General features: G+C 37.1%; 1 protein-coding gene across 4 annotated transcripts in view; it reads right to left on the minus strand.

Moving 5' to 3' along the window:
• Window positions 1-27,557, minus strand: part of NME7 (NME/NM23 family member 7) — a 242,409-nt gene that overhangs the window by 173,691 nt on the left and 41,161 nt on the right. For 3 of the 4 annotated variants that reach the window (XM_018060283.1, XM_005690614.3, XM_018060282.1), the window contains exons 2-7: window positions 25,994-26,101; window positions 24,977-25,143; window positions 15,051-15,161; window positions 10,334-10,384; window positions 8,614-8,821; window positions 1,052-1,160 (exon numbers count right to left, since the gene is read on the minus strand). In XM_018060283.1, the coding sequence (XP_017915772.1) occupies window positions 1,052-1,160; window positions 8,614-8,821; window positions 10,334-10,384; window positions 15,051-15,161; window positions 24,977-25,143; window positions 25,994-26,101 (754 nt within the window). The remainder of the gene's footprint in view (window positions 1-1,051; window positions 1,161-8,613; window positions 8,822-10,333; window positions 10,385-15,050; window positions 15,162-24,976; window positions 25,144-25,993; window positions 26,102-27,557) is intronic. The other variant, XM_005690615.3, reaches the window with a different exon arrangement.

Genomic DNA, 27,557 nt, shown 5'->3' on the forward strand with positions numbered 1-27,557 from the left:
GGAAATTGGATCATTATAGAGAAAGAAACATAAACCAGCCAGTGGAAGGGGGCCAAGTAAATCTAATAATAAACTCAATATGAGACCTGAAACTATTTCATACAGTCACAGCTTAAGCTGAATTGGGTTAATTATGCATTTCACAATGGTTTAAAATATCCCTAAAATTGAAATTTAAAAATAAAAAATGCCTTCATATATCAAAGTTTAAATAAAATATTCTGCCATCTGATTAGATTCAACAAAAATTTCTTTTACTTGAACTCATATGCCTCTACTTTCATATATCAAATACGAGTATATGAAATATAGTTTAAATCTTTAAAAACTAAAAATGATTTAAACCCATATAAATACTTAGAAAACAAAAATTTTAAAAACCCATTCATTCATCTATTATTTATTTAGTATAAACAAATATTATTTAGTTAGTACTTATTTAAACATCTATTATTTAGTATATTCCAGTTTTTTAAAGATGACCTTTTAAATTATACCCCATCTCATTTCCAAAAGGATTTGGGATGGCTGACAGAAATACATTGAACAGACTAAAACAAACACATGAAGAAAAATAAAGAAAAAAAAATGCAAACTCTTTCACACACAAACATACACATATGAAAGAACTCTGTTTCAGATACTCAGAACCAAAAGAAGTTTCCAGCTTCCTCAGGAAGGGCATACTGCAGATCTGATAGATTTTGCTTTAAATTAGAAGTGCTGTTTAAGTGAATTAAGTTAACCACAGTATGTGGCTGGGAGAAGAGAAAGCAGATTAAAAGTCAGGGAATCAAGATCAGTAATAGGATGAGCATGAGCAGGAACCCAAGGAACACCTTTTAGAAATGCACAAAGAGAAAGACAAATATAAACTCAGATTTTGCCCTCATATTACATCACTTTTATTCATGTGCCTTCAAAAAAGTGAATGGAAATATTAAAACTATATTTTAATTTCAACACATAACCTATATCAAGAAAACAAATATTAACAAATTCAGCTATTAGCAGAATGTATTGGCTATACTGTATTTAACCCAGTACTTACCTTCGCTGACAGCATGGGGCTTAACAATGCAACAAGTAGTACAATTGGTAAATTTAGCAGTGTTTGCTGGCCCACACACTCCACTCGAAGGAAAAAATAACTCCATTTCCTAAAGACAGAGAGAAATGACTTTGGCACATGTAGTTTTGTTATACATCTGTAAAACGACTCAGGAAATGTGCATCAGAGACTACTATCTGGGTACCGCAGAGAGGAGCTAAAGTAGAGGGTATGGGGGAAGTGACTGTCCCAGGGAGGCCCCATAGGCTCCTACCCAAATACAATCTCTTTTACTCCTAAACTATTTATATGAGAGGGGAGGGGAAGAACAAAGCAATTACTTTTAAAGTTTCACAATGTAAATTCTTTCCTGAATTTCCTAAAAATTATTTTTACAAAGGCTAACTGATGAACTGAACCTTGTTTTAAGTCTTAAAAAAGAACATATCAAGAAGTATTAAAGCAATGACAACATGTATTATTCTGTCCCAGGAATAAAACTGAGAATGTCTTAACATTTTGAATATTGGATGTAATCAATATAAAGTTCCCTATTTTATCCAGAGTATCAGTTTATGAGACACAGGTTTGATTCAAAGCTTTTCATTAAAATGTCTAAAATGCAGTTAAAAATTAGGAAATCTTTACAAAAACAGATGAGTATTCAAGAATGAGAGCTACAGTTAGTTAAAATTAATTTACTATATATATATATACACACACATATATAGTGCTAAAGTCAAATCACATGAATGTTATTTTATAACCAGATACATGTTGTGCTATTTGCTTTGCACATAATTAATTAAAAGGACAACCCAGCAATTTGAACTGGCCATGAAGATGGTCACACTAACCAATTTTTCAGACATACGCTTCTCTGCCACTAAGCTTTTACTACTATTATCTCCACTGTTCCCTATAAAGCCGGCTGTCCTCAAAGAACCATGCTAATGTGTAAAGGATCCCTTCAAAGATCAGTTCCTCCAGGAGGCCTTTACTGATGCTGCCAGTCATCAGTACCCTATACTTCTCCAAGGTTGTGGTTATTTTGGTAATTGCCCCACAAAAGAACTAACTTGCATAGTCTTGTAGGTGCTTCAGCATCTAAAACAAGAGCTCAAAGTAAATACTCACTTTCACTAAATTTAAAAATTGAAAGATAATAGGATGTGTTACTGTACCACACTGGTGTGCAGTTTAAAAAACCAACTGGGGGACATCCCTGGTGGTCCAGAGGTTAAGACTCTGCACTCCCAGTGCAGGGGTGCAGGTCTGATTGCTGGTTGAGGATCTAAGAGCTAACATGCCTTATGGTGTGGCCAGAAAAACAAAAAAAAAAATCTGAGGAACTGTTCAAATAGTAGCATATATACTTGAGTGATTCCAGCATTAACGACTCTTTAGAATTAAAATGTTCCATTCCTTAGACAAGTATCTTTCTATTGTATTAATGCCTTTGCTTACTAATCTTCTTGATGAGTATCACCAAGTACCGCTTGTAGACCTGTACCAGATGCGTTGATTACATATTCTCAGAGAACATGTATGGTACAGGTGAAACCTCAGATACCTACAGGGTCCTGGTAGGTAGTGAATGAATGAATGAAGCAAACCTAGTGTAACAAGAATCTATGGTAGAGGACTGCAAACTGCAAGGACAGGGCCCTTCTACAGCTCCTCTTCTCTGCTTCCTTTGCAACAAAACTTCTCAGAAGAGATGTCTTCATTCTGTCTTCTTCTCTTCCACTCCCTCTTAAACTTACAACTAACTAGGCTTTCATTCTGTGGAAGTTTACTCATGAAAATCCCCAGCCACCTCCACGTTGCCAAGTACCTGGTTAATTCTCAGACCTCCCCTTACCTGACCCAACAGCATTTGACACAATTGATCCCTACATCCTGGAATGCTGTCATTATTTGGTTTTCTTCCCACCTCACTGTCACTTCTTCTCAGTCTCCTTTAATAATTTTCTCTTATCTAGCAGACCCTTAAGTGCTCGTGAGGGGTCTACTACTATCTATTGTCACTATTCTATTGTCACTGTCTTGTATTGTCCTTGAGTCCCATGGCTTTCAATGCTCTCTGTACTCTGATGGTTCCTACATTTTAACCTCCGGCCCAACTTCCGCCCTGAACTACACATCCATATTGACATTTCAGATTTAAAACATCTAAAACAGAACTTCTAATTTCCACTGTCTCCCATTATCTGTTCAGTCCCACCTTTTTCCTTATCCTTCAACTGCACGAGCCAAAAATAAACAACAACAACAAGAAACAGTAATTGCTGATTATTCTCCACCTGTCCCATATATCAGGAAATCCTTCAAAATATATCCAGAATCCATCCACTACCTCCACATCTGTCACTCTGGTCCATGCCACATGCCAACCAACTCTCCCTTTAACAACTTCACTAACCACCTGACTGACCTCCCATTCTAACTTTTCCCACAACACACGTCCCTCCACCCTAACTGGCCCATTATTCAGTTCAGTTCAGTTCAGTCACTCAGTCGTGTCTAACTCTTTGCGACCCCATGAATCGCAGCACGCCAGGCCTCCCTGTCCATCACCATCTCCCGGAGTCCACTCAGACTCACGTACATTGAGTCCGTGATGCCATCCAGCCATCTCATCCTGGGTCATCCCATTCTCCTCCTGCCCCCAATACCTCCCAGCATCAGAGTCTTTTCCAATGAGTCAATTCTTCACATGAGGTGTCCAAAGTACTGGAGCTTCAGCTTTACCATCATTCTTTCCAAAGAAATCTCAGTGTTGATCTCCTTCAGAATGGACTGCTTGGATCTCCTTGCAGTCCAAGGCACTCTCAAGAGTCTTCTCCAACACCACAGTTCAAAAGCATCAATTCTTCGGCACTCGGCTTTCTTCACAGTCCAACTCTCACATCCATACATGACTACTGGAAAAACCATAACCTTGACTAGACGGACCTTAGTCGGCAAAGTAATGTCTCTGCTTTTGAATATGCTATCTAGGTTGCTCATAACTTTTCTTCCAAGGAGTAAGCGTCTTTTAATTTCATGCCTGCAGTCACCATCTGCAGTGATTTTGGAGTCCCAAAAAATAAAGTCTGACACTGTTTCTATTGTTTCCCCATCTACTTCCCATGAAGTAATGGGACCAGATGCCATGATCTTCATTTTCTGAATGTTGAGCTTTAGGCCAACTTTTTGACTCTCCTCTTTCACTTTCATCAAGAGGCTTTTTAGCTCCTCTTCACTTTCTGCCATAAGGGTGGTGTCATCTGCATATCTGAGGTTCTTGACATTTCTCCCCACAATCTTGATTCCAGCTTGTGTTTCTTCCAGTCCAGCGTTTCTAATGATGTACACTGCATAGAAGTTAAATAAGCAGGGTGACAATATACAGCCTTGACATACTCCTTTTCCTATTTGGAACCAGTCTGTTGTTCCATGTCCAGTTCTAACTGTTGCTTCCTGACCTGGATACAGATTTCTCAATAGGCAGGTTAGGTGGTCTGGTATTCCCATCTCTTTCAGAATTTTCCACAGTTTCTTGTGATCCACACAGTCAAAGGCTTTGGCATAGTCAATAAAGCAGAAATAGATGTTTTTCTGGAACTCTCTTGCTTTTTCCATGATCCAGCAGATGTTGGCAATTTGATCTCTGGTTCCTCTGCCTTTTCTAAAACCAGCTTGAACATCAGGGAGTTCACGGTTCACGTATTGCTGAAGTCTGGCTTGGAGAATTTTGAGCATTACTTTACTAGCATGTGAGATGAGTGCAATTTTACGGTAGTTTGAGCATTCTTTGGCATTGCCTTTCTTTGGAATTGGAATGAAAACTGACCTTTTCCAGCCCTGTGGTCACTGCTGAGTTTTCCAAACTTGCTGGCATATTGAGTGCAGCACTTTCACAGCATCATCTTTCAGGATTTGAAACAGCTCTACTGGAATTCCATCACCTCTACTAGCTTTGTTCGTAGTGATGCTTTCTAAGGCCCACTTGACTTCACATTCCAAGACGTCTGGCTCTAGATGAGTGATCACATCATCATGATTATCTGGGTCATGAAGATCTTTTTTGTACAGTCTTCCATGTATTCTTGCCACCTCTTCTTAATATCTTCTGCTTCTGTTAGGTCCAGACCATTTCTGTCCTTTATTGAGTCCATCTTTGCATGAAATGTTCCCTTGGTATCTCTAATTTTCTTGAAGAGATCTCTAGTCTTTCCCATTCTGTTGTTTTCCTCTATTTCTTTGCATTGATTGCTGAAGATCCATTATTAACAGTAGTAAAAATGAAACTTAGAAAAATCGTGTCACTCCTCTGCACAGTACCCTCCAACATCTCCTGTCTCATTCACAATAAATTTCAAAGTCCCAGATGGCCTCATATGACCTGGTTCCTGGCTATACCTGACTTAATCTTCAAGCTATTTCCATGAAGCTATTTCTGCCCCAGCATCACCTCACTGTTCCTTGAACACAGCAAACATGTTCCTACCTTCGAATCTTTACATGTATTGTTCCCTTTCTTCCTGGAACACTTTCCCCTGGACATCTGCATGGCTTTCTCCCTCACTGCCTTCTGATCTCTGCTCAAACCAGAGACTGTAAGGACTTTCTGAATATACTGTATTTATCAGCATTCTAGAGACTTCCCTGGTGGTCCAGTGGTTAAGAATCCACCTTCCAATGCAAGGGGATGTAGGTTTGATCCCTGGTTGGAGAACCAAGATCTTACATGCTAAGGGGCAACTAAACCTGTGCGCTGCAACTACTGAGCCTCCTGCCACAACTAGAAAGCCTGGGCACTTTAACAAAATATCCCGCATGCCTCAACTAAGACCGGACACAGCCAAAACTGATTTTTTTTTTTTTAATAGCATTCCACACCTCCACTCCACACACCATCCTTCCAGACTCTGGTCTTTTTCTGTGCCCTTCTCCTTGTTTATTTTCTTCAGAGCACTTATCAGTAGACATCAGAGTTATCGATCTGTTTATTTATTATCTGACATTAGAAGAGCTGTAAGCTCCATGAGAAGCAGGACTTTGCCTTGCTCACAGTAGCTTCTCAATAAACATTTTGGAATGATTGAAATTCAGAAGCAGTTTATTTAACACATGAAGAATTTTTATTTATCTACCCTGTACAAATGAGAAAAAAAGACATTAAGAAGGCTTAGGAACAAGCCCTTGCGAGTTAATAGATGGCAAAGTCATGTTTCAAAATCCAGTCATACTAACTCCAAAGTCCTGAACTTTTTCTATAATATCACCTCTCTTTCAGATGTAAAAAGCAATACTAGAATGTTCCAACTCTAGTTTAACCAATTATTTGACCAATTATTTTTGTCTCAACTTCTTTTTTGCTCAGTTTAAAAAAATGAAAACCCAAGTTTTTCAAGTATTCATTTATATATGAATAAATATGTATTCAAGGCAAAAATATAAAGATTGCCACTTAAATCTATCTTGGTGAAAGTAAGTAATTCTATGCCTTTGCTTTCTCTTTCTCCTTGTGCTGACTGCCACATCTGCCTCACCTATTAATCCAGCTAATATTTGCAAGAACAATGATACTGTTATTTGCAAGGTCACGGTTATATGGCAAGTAATTTAAAGACTTCAAACAACAAATATATTGATAATGTCAAACAAAAAAATTCATATTCATTTGTGATTTCAGCTGCTTTAAACATTCTGCATAAAGCTTTTCTCTTTCTGAGGCTCTCTGCTATTACTCTAAGTCTTTTATATGTCTCTAAATGACCTAGCTGCTGCTGCTGCTGCTGCTAAGTCGCTTCAGTCGTGTCCGACTCTGTGCGACCCCATAGACGGCAGCCCACCAGGCTCCACTGTCCCTGGGATTCTCCAGGCAAGAACACTGGAGTGGGTTGCCATTTCCTTCTCCAATGCATGAAAGTGAAAAGCGAAAGTGAAGTTGCTCAGTCGTTTACAAGTCTTAGCGACCCATGGACTGCAGCCTACCAGGCTCTTCCGTCCATGGGATTTTCCAGGCAAGAGTACTGGAGTGGGGTGCCATTGCCTTCTCTGAAATGACTTAGCACGGAAGGATAAAGATATGTAACTTTCCCCAAAAATAAAACTCACCCTCAATTTGATCAGCTTTAAGTATACAGTTTTTTGTACTGTATTTTATACAAATTGTTAAGTATATACTTATACCATTTCATAAATTTCACCCTGATAAGACCGTCTCTGGGGTCGCATAGAGTCGGACATGACTGAAGCGACGTAGCAGCAGCAGCAGCAAGACCCCATGTGAAATCTCCTAAAACATTTGACTAATCTACATCCATATCCTTAATCATCATGATAAAATACATTAATAAATAGTTGCCAGTTACAGGTGTCTCTGAAAATTTCCCACAGTCATTTTAAATATCACTTTTGTAAAGGACCCAATTTAAGACATTAAAAAAAAAATCACTGAAATCTACATATTCTAATGTCAAATATGAAATCTGTTCTCAGAAAATAAACCAAGACATTGATGAAATATTAAGTCACATGATCAGTGCACCCTTATTACAAATATGAAAAGAATCAGAACCTAACAAAACATCCAAAGTAAAAATGCTTTATCCATGCAAGAGAATATTCCACAGCCATCAAAACTTAAGGGCTTCCTCAGTGGCTCAGCACTAAAAGAATCCACCTACAATGCAGGAGATGAGGGTTCAGTCCCTGGGTCGGGAAGATCCCCTGGAGAAGGAAATGGCAACCCATTTCAGTATTCTTGCCTGGAGAATCCCACGGACAGAGGAGCCTGGTGGGCTACTGTCCGTGGGACTGCAGAGAATCAGACATGACTGAGCAACAAACACTTTCATATCATAAAACTTGCTAGTATTATTTCACTTTATTTATGACCAGACCAAAAACCATCTTAAATTAGCTGAAAAACTTCTCAGAATGCTAAGAGTTAACTTGCATTTCATTAATTCAACATCAGTATAAACCAAGTGGAGTAATACCTTATTGATATAAACTTAAAATGAGAATTATTAATAGAAAACTTTCATAAACACTAGCTATATGTAGAAAAAGGAAGGATGTTAAGCTTGAAAATATGGTGTCAAGTCTGAGTCAAAGAAAGAATATGTCTTTTGAATATTCACTTTCCATAAACTGGTATTCTTACAGGAATAATTCATTTACTGATAAGCCTCAGTGATTTAAGTCCTTGGAACAAAACAAGACAACAAGTATTTTAACTGAGAAACTTATTCAGACCATGACCAGGTTACCAATTCTCAAAGGAGCCATATCATTGAAACACTGTTTCAGTTCCGTCACTCAGTCTTGTCCCGCTCTTTGTGACCCCATGAACTGCAGCACACCAAGCTTCCCTATCCATCACCAACTCCCAGAGCTTGCTCAAACTCATGTCTATTTAATCACAAGCAAAAGGTCAAAGGTTTCTTCTACTATTAGATCAGCTGCATAAATCTACCTTAAGTCAGCTGTGACAAAATGTTTTACTCTGACATCAAACATTTAGCAAAACCAAAACAAATTAAAACAGTTTAAAAACACCTTACTCTGGCAGCACAAGCGAAAGAATCAGGGCCATGAGCTGCATTCTTTATGCCATCTGTTCCAAAGAGGGCTCTAATGCTTTCAGGAGCATCTGTACGTGCCAGTCCAGAGTTTGCAGGTCCAAGAAGTCTCTTCCATTCACATATAGCATCATCTCGTAAAATCTCCATGGCAATTAAAGGTCCACTTGTAATAAACTGGATCAGCTCACTGTGAAACAGGTGAAAGATTGATTTGCTTCATTTTTGTATTAACCAAAGCATCTCTCTTAACAAAGAAATATTACCATTTGAGTATTTAATCACATAGCTATAAATATGAATATTATCATCTCAGAACTATTGGACATAGTGAATTTTACATGGACAAGGTAAAGTTTTCATAAACTGAGTGTCCTGCAGTAGCCTGAGTCACTACAAATCACTATTGTCAAACCAATTACTGTTAGCAGAAGCATCAATGTTTCAGTAAACTAAGACTATTTCATTGATTTAAAATGCATATTGTTGATCTATTGCTTTTTGCATCGTTCTGAAAGGTACAGAAGAATCTTTTTATTTTCACATAATTTAACATGGTAGTCAAATAAAATCTCAATAGACAAAGTGATGAGTGATGTCTTGTAATATATTTGTAGTAAGAATTCAATAATTTCTGTGTAGATTTATTAGAATTCAAAGAATGACAATGAATTTTCAGTCACTAGGCACTGAGTTGGTCAAGTGACATACAAGACATTAAACTAGAAGTTGTAATAATACAAATATATACAAAGACTAAAGAGAAGAATAATTTCCAAGAGAATTATGGATGCCTATTCTACACAAGGTTTGGGAATATTTTGATAATGCTTTGTTTAAAATAAACTATAACATAATGATTTTCTTATGTAAAACTTGAATAAAACACTATTATATACAGGACACCAACTAGAATGTTTACTGTAGCTTGGCTAATCCTTCATTATTAGAAAAGTAAGCACTTCTCCTTTGTCAGCAGTAATGAGGTACACCATATTCACCTAACTTTAAATACAACCCAAATATTTAGAACATATATTCACTTTCTAACATATTTGTCGCTATATTTCAAACAGCAAAACATGTATCAAACAATTTATTTAACACAAGGGTTCTACGAACAATGTTTTACATACATTGAGAATACCATTAATAGTTTAAAACACAAATAGATACTCAACATAAATGTAATTATTACTCTATTTTTATTCTACTGAAATTTTAAAAGGAAGCTATGCTCCTCATAATTTAAACAATTCATGCCATTTGCTTCTGATTCAAGTTTAGTATATTTATTTAACAAAGAATTTTCACCTAGTGAAAGGAGGAGGGGGGAAAAACACACCAATTCTCAGGAAAAAAGCTCTCTACAGTTGCAAGATGTTGCCAAGGACTTTTTTAAAAGATATTTTTATTTTATTTATTTGCCCCAGTGGGTCTTAGCAGTGACATACAGGGTCTTTAGTTGAGGCATGTGAACTCTAGTTGTGGCATATGGGATCTAGTTCCCTGGCCAGGGACCGAACCTGGGCCCCCTGCATTGGGAGTGCAGAGTCTTAGCCACTGCACCACCAGGAAGTCCCTGCTAAGGACTTTTTGACAAATTATTCTCATGTAACAGATTTTTGAGTTGTGAAGTTATAACTCTAGTTTTCCACAATACCCTCCATTATACAACATGAGCCTTGAACTCAGTACCTACTTTAAAAAGGGCCTTGACTGATGGTCTATATGAAAATCTGTTGCTTCTTTCCTATAAAATAACCAAAATGACAAAAGTTAACAATTATGTAAGGAAAATTAACATATTAATAAAATAATGAAATTCTCTATTTGATCCATATGAGAATTAAGGACTTTTCACCAAATATTCTGCTCAAATGCCCCCTCTCTTTTGTTGCTAGTTTGCATCTATGTTAAGATGTAAAATTAAAATGAATAAAAGAGGCAATATTTACTGTTCAAGTCTACTATCTTCCTTTTCACTAGCATCTTTATCATTCTAAAAACAACATTTAACATATGACCAATAAGAATTAATGTTTTTTAAAGTTCACATAAGTTGAACATCAAAAAATACGTAATCTTTATCAATGAAAAGAAAAATATTAATTATTGCAAAGATATTTACAAATTCAAAAGATTTTACTTTCTTCTATAGGCTTTAACTTGAGAGCTTAGACTAGAATTTTAATTTAATAGTTAAAATTTTCTTTCTTATATAGATTGCTCCAAAAGAAAGACTATGGACTTGTGTTTTTAAAGACTGCTTGACAAATTATGCACATCAATGTACTCTTACTGGTTATTACTGTATTAACAATTAATGCTTGAACTTACATCCCCCCAAAAAGGGATAATATAGAGATATTCAGAAATCTGAATTTATCAGTGGCAATCAGGATTAACTTTTTAAATTTATAGTCCCACAACCATGGAGAAAATAAATAGGATAATGGAATTTTACACATATTGAAAAAGTTGTTTAGACTTTTCAGCTAATCAAATCAAGTGTCTCAAACTCATACAGTTTTCTCAAAGGCTTGAAACAGTGCATAGTATATGACAAACATATGTCAATACCAATTTTTTAACACAGCAAAGTATCCTCTAACAAAGGATTAAACTTTTAGGCTTGATAACTTAGTATGCAATGCATTAAGATTTTATATGTTAGTTGATCAACCATGTCCTACTCTGTGAACCCATGGACTGTAGCCCACCAGGCTTCTCTATCCACGGAATTCTCCAGTCAAGAATACTGGAGTAGGTAGTCATTACCTTCTCCACGGGATCTTCCCAACCAAGGGATCAAACCCAGGTGTCTTGCATTGCAGGCCGATTCTTTTCAAGCCACCAGGGGCTTGACGTGATGCTTTAAGATCTTATGGGCCCATTAAGAAATAAATCATATACTAATTCATATAATAATTCATATATGAGGATATACTTTTATTCAAACCAAATGTACTAAAATATTCTCTTTGGCCATGAAAAGATTATGAAAGTATACTATGCAAGTATAGAAAACAAAATTTGCCCCAAGACATAGAAGGGGAAGAAAACTTACTCTTCTAGAGACTATTATATGCCAATGTTAAATTTTATTATTCCCCACAATGATATATTGAAATAGGTATGATCATCTTCATTTTACATTTTAAAATATGACCCAGCAATCCCACTGCTGGGCATACACGCCAAGGAAACCAGAATTGAAAGAGACACATGTACCCCAATGTTCATCACAGTACTGCGTATAATAGCCAGGACATGGAAACAACCTAGATGTCCATCAGCAGATGAATGGATAAGAAAGCTGTGGTACATATACACAATGGAGTATTACTCAGCCATTAAAAAGAATACATTTGAATCAGTTCTGATGAGATGGGTAAAACTGGAGCCGATTATACAGAGTGAAGTAAGCCAGAAAGAAAAACACCAATACAGTATACTAACACATATATATGGAATTTAGAAAGATGGCAATGATGACCCTGTAAGCAAGACAGCAAAAAAGACACAGATGTGTATAGCGGACTTTTGGACTCAGAGGGAGAGGGAGAGGGTGGGATGATTTGGGAGAATGGCATTGAAACATGTATACTATCATGTAAGAATCGAATCACCAGTCTATGTCCGATGCAGGATACAACATGCTTGGGGCTGGTGCACGGGGATGACCCAGAGGGATATTGTGGGGAGGGAGGTGGGAGGGGGGTTCATGTTTGGGATCGCATGTACACCCGTGGTGGATTCATGTCAATGTATGGCAAAACCAATACAGTATTGTAAAGTAAAATAAAGTAAAAATTAAAAAATTAAAAATAAAAACACAAGGAAAAAAATAATAATGTAGTTCAGCATGATTATATAACTTATCCAGAGCAAAATGCTACTTAGTAAAGGAAGAAAGACAAGGAGATGTAAACCCAAATTTCTGATTGCTTATGGCCTTTCTATTACCAATTCAGAAAAATAAAAATAAAAACTCTAGAGGGTAGGCAGAAGAATTCACAAAACTGATAGGGATAATCCGTATTGCATCCTAAAATGAGGTAAAACTGAAAAATTCAAGTGGGGAGTATTTTAGAAGAGTTAGCAGTGAGACTACTAATCTGACCAATTCTACAGAACTACTAAGAAAACAAAATCATCTTTAACATTAATAAAAAACTATTAATTAATAAAAAACTATTAATTTCTGAAAGTATTTTGTTTTCTTCTAACATGTCACTGACTCCACAGTTACTTCCACTCAAAATCTATCACTAAAACCAAAATGAGTTCGCGAATTTTTTTCTCATCATTTTTATTTAATTCCTCCCTTAAAAGGCTTAGATGGAGAGAAACATGTGCATGACCCCCTACAGGAGTCTTTTCTGTTCTTGTTTTGTTATGTTTTCTTGTGTTTTCATAACATTCTCACAACGATCTATTAATTATTTTACGAAATATTTACTTAGTGTCTACTTTGAATTAGGCCCTGATCCGAGAACTAGAAGTACAGTTAAATGGAACCCAGCTGCTGCTTTTCAGATACTGTCATGAGGGAGGAGCTGACGTTTGAGCAAATAAGTTTTGAGAAGATTTAAGCTTTGGGAGATACTTCTCTGTGGGTCTCTTGTCTTCCTAACACATCTGATTGGGTATGCCAAGAATGCAAGGCCCCAACTACTCTTTATCCTAGCCATTTCTTGGAGTTATGTTTATAGTGAGTGACTTTGAGGGATGAGGTCATGTCTCCTTAGTACAAAGAGCAGACTTGTTTACAGCTTGCTAATGAAACAGTGGGTAACCTGAGTTCAACCCTCTTCAGCTGTGATGCAATCAACTGTGTGTGCAACATCTACCCAGGCCCATCTCATATTATTCTCACAGGACATGAAGGCAACGGGAACCAACAGAAACATGATGTTCATGCTGCTAATTGAACCTAATCAAGCCCTGTGTCCCTGGCTCAGAAGTCTCATGTCTTCTGCTAGCATCCCTGAGAGAGTAACACACTAACTCATTAACTTTTAAGTTAGGTAAAATCCAAGACATGACAGTAATATTAATAGAAATGTATGAGGTGCTATGAACAATTTAAACAGCTGTTAAGTTTTTGGGGGCAGCTTTATTGTGGGAAATTTGATGCCAGATTACACCTCCAATGTTTGATATAGACAAAGTTTTAATGTCACTAACACTAATCAAAGTCATCTCTCAGAATTCAGCCCCATTGCCTGCTGTAAGGGCAAGCATCTTCAATACAGACAGAAACGGGACAAATCTAACTATGCTCATAAGGATCATGACCTCTGTTTCTACTAAGTAATAATGACAGCACTGGTAGTACTATACTACCACCACTAATAGCTAACACCTTGAAGTAACTTAGCAGCAGCAGCAGCATATGCGCTTACTGTGTGCAACAATTTTTCAAAGCATTTTACTTTTATTAAGCTCACATAACCCTCATAACAACTTTACAAAATTGGTGATATTATAACCTCCATTTAGCAGATGAAGAAACTGAAACATAGAAGTTGTACAGAGCCACAACCTAGTCTGGCTCTAGATTCTGTGCTCTGAAATAGATGTCTGCCTTTCTAGAAAATATGTAAGCTGGGAGATCTTACATAGAGAAAAATTTCAAATTGTCTTTTTTTGGGGTAAAATTGAGGATGTTTTGTTAAGGTTTCTAGGGAGCAGACTTCTCAATACTGAATTTCTACTGCTATCCATTGTCCCTGTTCTCATAGAGACAAAAAAGCAACTGACCCATGGGAGAGAGAGCCAGGAACAGCAGTGAGAAGACACCTAATCAAACAGACATAAATCACTGGAGTAAGTAACAAACTGCTGGGTCCAGCCCTGCCTAACAACTACACCAATCCCCTTACCTTACAGTAACTTTCACTAACTAACTTAGAAAATATCTGGTCAAATAAAATGGCTTGCTTTTCAGAACAGTAAATAGGTATATCTACCAATTACATATAATATGTTGGGAGGAACGAAAACATTTCCAAACTAAAACATTTCCAAACACATCACTTTTGAAATCTCAACAGTAAGAGTTCCTTGTCAAATATGAATAATCTAATATTCATTTCTTCAATAATTTCTATACAGTGTGTTATATAAAAAATTACAGATATGAAACACTGATGGGTTATGAAAGAAAATAAAGAATTAATGTCTAATAAATAGTTAGTTATTAGTACAACCTGACAATTCCTACTTGCTTAGAGTTCAATCATGATTTATGCATCTGATTACCTGTTGTCTTATATTTTCTCATTCTAATAAGATTACTAATCTATTCTTTGTCATTCTGTGGAAGTTTTTAAACAACAACATGAAAGATAATTTTTTTTTAAAAAAAAGGAACCAGACATTATATAACTGGAAATGATCAAAAAGTTTACCTTGATAGTGTCATCATTTTGAGTTTGGTTAGAGTAAATCCAGCTTTGTTTATTATTTCAATTATTTCTCCAGCTTTTGAGACTGCATCTGGTTTAATCAGGGCTAACGTTCTGTAAGGAAATGCATTTAAAAATAAAAATAGTTCAGGAGTTTTTACTTATAACACCTAATCAGAGATCGTTTCCATTAAAATCCTAGCTCAAAGTGAATTATAAAGAGAAATGTACTAATAATCTCTTAAAAACTTATACAATGCTATTCTCTCAAATCATCCCACCCTTGCCTTCTCCCACAGAGTCTGAAAATCTGTTCTTTATATCTGTGTCTTTTTTGCTGTCTCACATATAGGGTCACTGTTACCATCTTTTTAAATTCCATACGTATGTGTTAACATTCCGTATTGGTGTTTTCCTTTCTGACTTAACGTCAGTCTGTATAGTGAAGTCGCTCAGTCATGTCCGACTCTTAGTGACTCCATGGACTGTAGCCTACCAGGCTCCTCCCTCCATGGGATTCTCCAGGCAAGAGAACTGGAGTGGGTTGCCATTTCCTTCTCCAGGAGATCTTTCCAACCCAGAGACTGAACCCCGGTCTCCTGCAGTGCAGGCAGACGCTTTAACCTCTGAGCCACCACTCTGTATAATAGGCTCCAATTCACTCTGTATAATTAGCCTCCAATTAAAATAAATAAATAAATAAAAACTTATACAATGAAAGTTTACTATTTTTCCCAAAGAAATAAAAATTAGTACCCAATCTATAAAAGAGTAATAAAAGGTTAGAGGAAAAAAAAGTTAAGACTGTGATTTTAAATATGCTCACATAAAAAAACATAGGTGTTTAAAAACACTTCTATTTCTTAGCATTTTATAAAAGACAACAATTTTCTAAAAAGTTGCATTAAACATATTATCACCTTGATTTCTGGTCTCTTAAACTTTAACATTGGAGAAGGCAATGGCAACCCACTTCAGTTCTCTTGCCTGGGAAAATCCCATGGATGGAGGAGTCTGGTAGGCTGCAGTCCATGGGGTCACTAGGATTTGGACACGACTGAGTGACTTCACTTTCACTTCTCACTTTCACACATTGGAGAAGGAAACGGCAACCCATTCCAGTGTTCTTTCCGGGAGAACTCCAGGGACAGGGTAGCCTGGTGGGCTGCTGTGTACGGGGTCGCACAGAGTTGGACACGACTGAAGTGACTTAGCAGCAGCAGCAAACTTTAACATGTGTATGCCATGCAGTCAGTTCAGCATTGATTTGGAAATAACTATAAATTCTTCTGTTAACACTTTATTCATAGCATGAATCATGTACAAAGAAATAAATGTCTCCCTACCTGACAACGTTTATGACTAGCAAACACCCTGCTAACATTTTTTTTCACTATGTGTTTAATTGGAGGATAGTTGCTTTACAATGTTGTGTTGGTTTCTGCCATACAACAACATGCATCAGTCATAAGTATACATATATCCCCTCCCTCTTGAATCTCCCTTCCATCCCCTACCCATCCCACCCCTCTAGGTTGTCACAGAACACCAGGTTGAGCTCTGTCATGCAGCAAATCCATACTAGCTATCTATTTGACTTATGGCAGTGTATATGTTTCAATGTCACTCTCTCAATTCGGCCCCTACACCTTGCTCCATTGTGTCCACAAGTCTGTCTCAGTGTCTGGGTCTCTACCGCTGCCCTGGCAAATAGGTTCATCAGCATCATTTTTCTAGATTCCATACATTTGTGTTAATATACAATATTTGTCTTTCTCTTTCTGATTAACTTCACTCTGTATAATAGGCTCTGGGTTCATCCACTTCACTAGAACTGACTCAAATCACATTTCCTAAGAGGATACATCAGAGCTATGAATTTTCCCCTCTGAAGCCACAGAATGAATATATTTTTGGAGTTGGAGAGCACCTTAGTTTCCTGATTTTACTAACAAGGAAATGAAACCCAGAGAGGTTACTCTCCAAAGGTCACACAACAGGTGTGTGGCATTTTCAGGACAAAACACCAGCTCACACAACTCCTGGATGGTCTGTGCTCCTTCCACACCACAAATAAAGCTAGTATTAATATATAAAAAAGAGCAGGATCACAAATCCTCAAGATTAATACTTGCACATACAAGGTAAAATCAGATTAGTTGGAGTAATTCAGCTTATATGACACACAAAATAAGACTAAAAAATTGCTGACACTTTCTTTTTATTTTCAGTTGTTCTGATATGTTGGTATTAATTCAAGGAATCTATAAAAAGAGAATGGTTGGCTTTTTCACAGTGGACTTTTTTTTTCCCCAATGAGACAAAATTAGCTAAGAATATAATGATAAAAATATCCTTACAGTTGGATATAACTTACGTGTGTGTTAGTCACTTAGTTGTGTTTCACTTTTTGCAACCCCATGGACTGCAGCCTGCTTGGCTCCTCTGTCCATGGAATCCTAAAACTTATGGCTGGCTTTTAAAACTTTTAAACAACAAAAGCTGTTCATTTTAGTCTGATAGAGCTTGTCATAAATGGACTACCTTTTATTTTGAAGCAAGTGAGTCACGTATAGCATTTTACAACGCTTCATTAAAGATACAATTAAAATGGTCACTTCTTAGCTCAATTGTTTAAATATTATACGGCCAAAACTAACCCATGATTGTTTATGCTAAGTTCTAGAAATGTCTTCAGGAACCAAAGCTCTTAAAGAAAATATAAAACGTATCGGCAGTGAACAAGAAGCAATGTGAAAAATTTTGCAGTTTAGTTTAAAATGCAGTTTCATTTTCTTTTTAAATGCCTACAGGAGACAAAGCATTGATTCAATCAGTTCAGTTCAAGAGAATGCACTGGTCATAGCAAACCCCTTTTCCAACAACACAAGAGACAACTCTACACATGGACATCACCAGATGGTCAACACCGAAATCAGACTGATTATATTCTTTGCAGCCAAAGCTAGAGAAGCTCTACACAGTCAGCAAAAAGAAGACCTGGAGCTGACTGTGGCTCAAATCATAATCTCCTTATTGCCAAATGCAGACTTAAATTGAACAAAATGGGGAAAACCACTAGATCATTCAGGTATGACCTAAATCAAATCCCTTACAATTATACAGTGGAAGTGACAAACAGATTCAAGGGATTAGATCTAATAGAGTGCCTGAAGAATCATGGCCAGAGGTTTGTGACATTGTACAGGAGGCAGTGATTAAGACCATCCCCAAGAAAAAGAAATGCAAAAAGGCAAAATGGCTGCCTGAGGAGGCTTTACAAATAGCTGAGAAAAGACAAATGAAAGGCAAAGGAGAAAAGGAAAGATATACCCATTTGAATGTAGAGTTCCAAAGAAGAGCAAGGAGAGATAAGAAAGCCTTTCTCAGTGATCAATGCAAAGAAATAGAGGAAAACAACAGAATGCGAAAGACCAGAAATCTTTTCAAGAAAATTAGAGATACCAAGGGAACATTTCATGCAAAGATGGACTCAATAAAGGAGAGAAATGGTATAGACCTAACAGAAGCAGAAGATCTTAAGAAGTGGCAAGAATACACAGAAAAACTGTACAAAAAAGATCTTCATAACCCAGATAACCACAATGGTGTGATCACTCCCCTAGAGACAGACATCCTGGAATGCGAAGTCAAGTGGGCCTTAGGAAGCATTACTATGAACAAAGCTAGTGGAGGTGATGGGATTCCAGTTGAACTGTTTCAAATCCTACAAGATGATACTGTGAAAGTGCTGCACTCAATATGCCAGCAAATTTGGAAAACTCAGTAGTGGCCACAGGACTGAAAAGGTCAGTTTTCATTCCAGTCCCAAAGAAAGGCAATGCCAAAGAATGTTCAAACTACTGCACAATCATGTCTTCACTGTTTAATTATTCAGTAGTAATAGTTAAACTTACTTTGGAGGGAAAATAACGTAAGTATCAGGAATCATATATATTATTTAAAAGTGAAGATAGCACACCAAAAAAGGGCCACAAAAATATATTAATAGTGCCATTGTTACCTGTTGTTTAGTTGCTCAGTCATGTCTGACTCTTTGCATCCCCATGGACTACAGGCTCCTCTGTCCATGGGATTTCCCAGGCAAGAACACTGGAGTGGGTTGCCATTCCCTTCTCAAGGGATCTTCCTGACCCAGTAATGGAACCTGTGTTTTCTGCTTGCTGATAACAAACCACCCCAAAATGTATTGGCTTAAAACTACAAACAGTTTCTCAAGATCTTCTAGGTCAGCTGTGGAGTGGTTTCAGCTGGGATGGGTCACAAAACTGAGGCAGTGAGGCTTCTCTTTCCTTGAGGCCTCAAGAGCTGGAGCAGGCAAGGAGATAGATTCTCCCCTTCTGCTGATGCTGCTAAGTTGCTTCAGTTGTGTCCGACTTTGTGCAACCCTATAGACGGCAGCCCACCAGGCTCCCCCGCCCCTGGGATTCCCCAGGCAAGAACACTGGAGTGGGTTGCCATTTCCTTCTCCAATGCATGAAACTGAAAAGTGAAAGTGAAGACGCTCAGTCGTGCCTGACTCTTAGCAACACCACGGACTGCAGCCTACCAGGCTCCTCGGTCCATGGGATTTTCCAGGCAAGAGTACTTTGCTACAGTGGGCAGGATGTAGCAAAGTCCTGGCTACTCAGGGCAGAGAGAAGCTACTATTTACAGGGGGAATTGACATCAGGTGGGTTCACCAGTTACCAAGGGCTAATTAACCCTTATAATTAAGAGAACTGGATAGCTGTGTGAGTGAAGCAGGCCGGAAGAAAATCTCAACCACTCTCAGAGGTGGCTTATACTAGACAGCCTAAACCAGTACTTGACTTTGATTTACATCTGGCACCTACATCAGTGCTCCATCAGTTAAAAATTAGGAGAATGAGACTAACTAAACCCAAGAGATGACAAGAAGACTGTATGATGTCTTTACATCTGAACAGTAAAACTATAAAGCATCAATTCATTGCTTAGTCACTCAGTCATGTCTGACCCTCTGTGGCCCCATGGACGGCAGCCTGCCAGGCTCATCTGTCCATGGAATTTTCCAGACAAGAATACTGGAACAGATTGGTATTTCCTACTCCAGGGGATCCCAACCCAGGGACTGAACTCAAATCTCTTGGGTCTCCTGCATTGGCAGGCAGATTCTTTACCACTAGTGCCCCAGGGAAGCCCACCAACTCATTTTTGACCATACAAAATGTAAATCAAATACTCTTAAAAAAAAAAAAGAGAGAAAAATTTAAAAAGACAAAAATGGGAAACAAAACAATTTAAAAAAACAAATACTCTGACTCAGTGACAACTAATAACATTTATCCATTTGCTTTGAGGAGTTTCATAAAGGGAACAAGTTACAAAATTAGCTAAGGGCGTAGATCTTTCATTAAGTTCTCTTACAACAAAAGAAAAATCAACGTAAAAAATAATAAGAGGGAGGGAGGGAAGTTTTGAAGGTGATAAATAAATTTACATCCTTGATTGTGGAAATGGTTTCATAGGTTTATACTTATCTCCAAACTCCAAAGTTGTGTTAAATATTTACAGCTTTTTGTTTGTCCATTATACCTCAATACAGAGATTTTGAAATAGAGAATAGAAATGTGAATCAAATGTCAGATTTCTACAGTTAAGAGGAATTACATATGGAATTTAAAAAGATTGTAATGATAACCCTGTATTCAAGACAGCAGAGACACAGATGTATAGCACAGTCTTTTGGACTCTGTGGAAGAGGGAGAGGATGGGATGCTTTGGGAGAATGGCATTGAAACATGTATAATATCATATAAAAAACGAATCGCCAGTCCAAGTTAGATGCAGGATACAGGCTGCTTGGGGCTGGTGCACTGGGATGACCCAGAGAGATGGCATGGGGAGGGAGGTGGCGGGGGGGGTTCAGGATGGGGAACACAGGTACACCCGTGGCAGATTCATGCTGATGTATGGCAAAACCAATACAATATTGTCAAGTATTTAGCCTCCAATTAAAATAAATAAATTTAAATTAAAAAAACAAAACAAAACCAAAAAGAGGAATTAGAAAGCTGAGGCTAGTTTGTGGGCTAAATTAAATTATATAGAATAGCATTATCTTGATAAGTACCTCAAAATTAGCAGATAGGCACCATAAAGATCAGCTTTATTCCTCCCTCTCCAACAGGTTTTACTCCAGAAAGAAAGGAGTTGAGTACGATAAACATAATAGGGGTGTAATTAGTTCATAAATTTTCCTTGACACTATATAAAACTGAGAGCTAGGCTAAGTTACAATTATTACATAGACGATATTTCCATGGGACCATGATAGACATGCCTGTATTTCTCCATATGCCTACGTCTTTGGTCATTGAAATGAAACAATATATTTTTAAAAAGACTCTTTAATTCTGAAGAAGCTTATTTAAGTCACCCAAATGGCTGCTGCATTTAACACCCTTGCAGTTAGGAAAGAATCAGAAGACAAAATGGCAAAACAATTTTAGTCAGTAAAAATATAATACTGCACATATTTTAATTAATTATATTTATAAAGCCCAAATATTTAAAATCTGCCTTCATATTCATCTCCTATTTTTAACTCAGTGCACTCAATAATATTTACCAACATATTAACTAGAGGTTTAATAGAAACAGAATGAGTTTTAAAGTCAAACATGGCAAGATTTACTTGTTTCCCCTTTCTTTGTAGCTGTGTGACTACGGCCAAGTTACTGAACTATTCTATAAAAGGGAAACAACAACATTCAGTGTAGAAAAATCAAACTTTATATGTAATAACTGCTATAGATTTTTACTTTGCTATATATACAATATATAATATATATAATAATTACTATAGATATGCTGCTGCTAAGTCACTCGAGTCATGTCCGACTCTGTGCAACCCCATAGATGGCAGCTCACCAGGCTCCCCCATCCTAGGATTCTCCAGGCAAGAACACTGGGGTGGGTTGCCATTTCCTTCTCCAATGCTGAAAGTGAAAAGTGAAAGTGAAGACGCTCAGTCGTGTCCGACTCTTAGCAACCCCATGGACCACAGCCTATCAGGCTCCTCCGTCCATGGGATTCTCCTGGCAAGAAAACTGGAGTCATACTACAGATATAATAATTTATATATATTTATAATAATTGCTATAGATTTTACTTTGATTGGGTCATACTATTAACCCCGTCTCCCTCATTTACCTATTTTTGCTAGTTTAAATGAAAACTTGAAGTAGTCGTGAACTGAGATGCCTACCACAGTGATTGGCATATAGCATGTGCTCAGAAACTTTAAGTTATAAATATTTATTTCTTGTAAATAAAGGAATTGTGGTTGATGCTTCCTTAACCCCACAGACTTTTATTAGTATATCTCAAATAAGATTCTTATTTATCTAACATTCTATCTTCTTTTTTTCTTCCTATTTCGAGTTGTCCTGGGAATCTTTGGTTTTTCTTTTTTATGAATCATTCACCATCTCACTGATCTATCACCACCTGTGTACTAATACCACACTGAGCATCAAAGTACCTCCAGAATCATAAAGAGTTTTTAAAAAGTCACAGAAAGAATATTACTATGAGGGGACTCAGATGTTAGGTAATCAGCTATTATTTGGGTTGCAAACCTCAAATAATAGTTTGACAGATTTTTTTTTCCTGTAGAATTAAATAGTTTTTTGAGCTTTTTATACAGACAGCCTTAACTTCCACAAGTGATCCCTATTCTTCATTACTGCAACAATCACTCCACAAATACAAAGAATCCCTCAAGTCAGCATAGAAGCATATAATATAAGCCACAGAAACTAGAGCCTGGAAAGATGACCAAAGAATGAAAATTCCATTTCAAATACAGTTCAAACTAGACTCAGAAAGCTGCAAACTCATAAATGCAGAGATTAAAACTTACAATGTCATTTTAGTAATGTTTTCTGGATAGCCTAATTTTCAGCTACAACTCCAACTTGTTCTGTCTCTCTTCTAAATCAAAACTGAGGAAAAGTCAGAATGACAAATGTAGCTTAGACAAACAATGAATAGAAAAGACCAGAGAGACACCATGCTATAGTTTCTCCATGTCACAGGAAGAGCAACACACAAAGGCAGGGAGAGGAGAAGGCAGGGAAGCAGCCAGCCAGAAGCTCTTCCTCCAGACACAACTGTTTCCAAAGATGTATCGTTCATTCAATAAATTTTGTGGGGCAGCTCCTGTAAATACTTCATTGTTTGAGGCACAATACAATGGACTTTTGGGAGGCAGTTGTGATCCCAAGAGGGATTAAATTTCTTTGTATCACAATGTTTTTGTACATTTTTTTAAAATAAATATCCTGTTTTCAATTGATCAGTCAATATTTATCAGTTCAGTTCAGTTCAGTCGCTCAGTTGTGTCTGACTCTTTGCGACCCCATGAATCGCAGCACGCCAGGCCTCCTGTCCATCACCATCTCCTGGAGTTCACTCAGACTCATGTCCATCGAGTCCATGATGCCATCCAGCCATCTCATCCTCTGTCGTCCCCTTCTCCTACTGCCCCCAATCACTCCTAGCATCAGAGTCTTTTCCAATGAGACAACTCTTCGCATGAGGTGGCCAAAATGCTGGAGTTTCAGCTTCAGCATCATTCCTTCCAAAGAAATCCCAGGGTTGATCTCCTTCAGAATGGACTAGTTGGATCTCCTTGCAGTTCAAGGGACTCTCAAGAGTCTTCTCCAACACCACAGTTCAAAAGCATCAATTAAATAAAACTCAAAAATAGACAATTTATATTAAAAGCAATCTTCTGGTGCTAGAGAAGACTCTTGCAGTTCCTTGGACTGCAAGGAGATCAAACCAGTCCATCCTAAAGGAAATCAGTCCTGAATAGTCATTGGAAGGACTGATGCTGCAACTGAAGCTCCAATACTTTGGCCACCTGATGTGAAGAGCCAACTCATTGAAAAAGACCTGATGCTGGGAAAGACTGAGGGCAGGAGGAGAAGGGGACAACAGAGGATGAGATGGCTGGATGGCATCACTGACTCAATGGACATGAGTTTGAGCAAGCTCCAGGAGATAGTGAAGGACAAGGGAGCCTGGCATGCTGCAGTCCATGGGGTCGCAAAAAGTCGGACAAGACTTAGCGACTTAGTCAGCAAGACAAAAACATCTTTGTCAATTAGATCAATGGTCATCATTTGAAAATGGGGGGAATGAAAAATAGGAAAGAGTAGATAATAAATTTTAAATTGTTATTCAATGATTTGTTTACCTAACACAGATAAGGTGCTTGTAATGTGTGAGGAGATGTGCCAGGTGCCACAGGAGACAAAAATCTGAATTGAGACAGAAAGGAGACAACCATCTTGCAGGTCTTACTCATTCTCCTGTGACTGGACTTTAATATTGCCTCTACTCTGCAATATTCAGCAAGTTACCTAACGTCTCTAAGCCTCAACTTCTCCATCTGCAGAGTGGAATTAATAATAATATTATTAGCCTTTGTATTTAAGTTGTTGTGGAGCTTAAACAAATGATGCATAGAAATCATTTTAATACAATGTCTGATATAAAAACAGCTAACAGATATTAATACTTTCTTCTGAGTGTCCATTGAGTTTATGGCACTCACTACTTTTGCCCCATAAACCAAGACTTAAAGTCTCAGCTCCCAATTGGAAGACTGATAAGGGTGTATATAAAAGATGTGCATTTTTCCCTCCAGAAAATAATCAGTCTAAGACCATGGGTATCACTTTATTATCTAAGTGAGGAAAAAATTACAGAATCTGCTCCACAGAATTCTAAAAATGTCCTAACACTGAATTGGATCACTGAAAAATACTTATACTATAAAAAACACAGGATAGAAACAAGAAATTCGAATTTGGTACCAAGACAGACATAATGTTCTAAGAATTTTAAAAAAGATTACATAATAGTTTTCTTACTTTTCTTTCCTACTGCCCAGTTGACGAGCTGTGTATTGATCTCCATAGTCAAGCAGCACCAGTTGTCGAGAAAAGATGTTCACTTTGTTGCCTATAAATAAATCTTCCAGGTGAAGGTCTTCGTATTTTGTCCGCTTTAAAAAGGTGCGATGATTCTTTACATCATGCTGGAATCAAAAAGAATACAATAAAACAAATCATTGTCAGCAGGGAATGTTAACCTTATTATAAACTAGAAATAAAGTTATTAATTCTGCTTTATTAAACATAAGTTATATATTATCTCATTTTTGCCACAAGTACAAGTAATAATTTCTTTTATAGCATGCATTTCCTAGTTTAATCCAGTAATAACATAAAAATTACAAATTTGATACTTTTAAACCCTGAAGAGAAATTTTTGTTTATTTCCAAATCATGGGAGCAAATTAGTGCCTCCAAGATGCCAAATTTCTCCTTTCTTGCCTACACAAAATCCCAATACCAGATAGGTCAGCCTGCAAAAGGGACTGTCAGGAAAGGGACACAAAGAAATAAGCAGGATCTCTTGGCTCAGTCTTCTACAATCGGACTTTTTGTAGTGATAGCAGCATTCAACAATGGTGACATTGATGACCGTGATAATCTTTATCTACAACCACTTGACTAGTGATTAATACAAAACATGAATAACCCTACTTCAGTTTTCTAACTGCAAAAACAATTTCTATTAAAAAATAAAGGCACAAAGTATCTTCTTGTAATGGAATTATAATATCAAAAATTTTTTTAATTTCCCAAATAAAAATAATGTATTTATTTTTTTCTTTCAGTTTTGTTGAGATATGATTAACCTATGAGTTTGAGGAGTATGGCATAATGATTTGACTCATATACATTATGAAGAGATGACCACAAAAATTCCATGAACATTCATCATCTCACATAGACACAACTAGAAAAAAAGGCAATCCTATTCCTCCCCCAATCCACCTTTACTCCATTTGCCAACTTTTAAGCAAAGCAAGGCTCATTTACCATTTCAACAGATCCATCCCCGGGGTAAAATAAAAGCTCATAACGTCGAAATAGTGAAGCATTTGGATCAAACCACTCTGCGATGAAAACGAATCTCTCACTATGATTCTGCAAAGAAAGAAGAATTGTAACAATAACATACAAAATATAAGCCCTCTTGTAAAAATCCTATGAATTGAAAGAATGACCAAATATTTGCAATGAACAAATCTACTATTATAATACTTATTAATAATTGAATAATTCTGGTTTTCAACAATATGACAGCTTTCAACAATATGACAGCTATCAACACATCCTCAGAAATATTTCCCTCTAGTTTCTTATTAAATATCCTTAGATATATCAGAGTTGACTTATGAACTTAATACTTCACAGCCACCCAATCATCCTGGGTAAACTGACACTTTTTTAGAACATGAGCTCCTTATCTGACAACTGTGATAATTCAGTACCTCTCCATAAAGTTCTAATTGATCTAAGTTTAAGATTCTAGCAGTATTAGAATATTGTTATCATTCAGATTATAGCAAGCATCTTTTCTCTCCTTAGTAATTTCACATGATAGTATCTTTTTATAGAAATAGTGGGAGAATGTGTTAGTCTAGGTCCCCCGAGAAGCAGACAAGATGCCAAGACAGTGCCAAGACAGGATTAAACATTCAAGAATCTTATTCCTGTAAGAGAAATTCTGAATGGAAATTCCTAACAGAGAAAATAGGGAGGGATCCAGGGAAAGCAGACAGACCACAGTACAGAGTTGACCCTGAGTTGAAGGAGAGAGAGAAGGAAGGTTGGGGAGAACCCTCCTAGATTGCTCTTCAATCTAAGGAAGGTTCAGCAAGACATCAGGCAGTGCTCAAGCAAGATAGCCCTCAGAGTTCCCTGACTTCCAGGGATGGGTGGGCCTGTTTTAGTATCCCTGTTTCTCTCAGCCAAGGGCTGGGAGCCGCTGGAAAACAGGTCCTAAACACAAAAGCAGCGGTAGATTTCAGAGCACAGGAACTAAGGTCCTTTGGTCACTTAAGCTCCCTCTGGATGAAGATCTGTGAGGTGTATACAATGAAACATAAGTCAAAGGCGGCCCTCTTTCCTTGACTGCTGGGCAGAATTTCCCATCACATGCTATAATAGCTTAGCCCCTAAAGGTCCTTCATCACAATAAGCAAATGAGGAAGGAAGAAAGGAATCTAAGGGTTTTGTTACTAAGTCTAGATTTAGCATCTGATTCTCTGGTTAGCGTATATAGATGGGTTTCTTTTATATTAATAATTCACTTATAAATTCTAATAATAGTATGTATAGCTATATTTATGATCCTATTCATAAGCTATAATAGAGGCACTTTTTAAGACACTATTTTATTTTTCCCACAATCATCCAAAAAGACACGTTTAAATAATGTGTAGTAGTCAAGAGAAACAAAAAGATAAAATAAGAGATATACCATTGTCTTAATACAAGTCTTTCATTATTTTTCATATTAATCCTTATAAATACAGCATTTTATTTTTATTTTTTAATATGACTGCTTAAAATTTAGGTTTCATTGTGTACTCTAGTA

This window comes from Capra hircus, chromosome 16, assembly GCF_001704415.2.
Source record: "Capra hircus breed San Clemente chromosome 16, ASM170441v1, whole genome shotgun sequence".
Lineage (NCBI taxonomy): Eukaryota > Metazoa > Chordata > Mammalia > Artiodactyla > Bovidae > Capra > Capra hircus.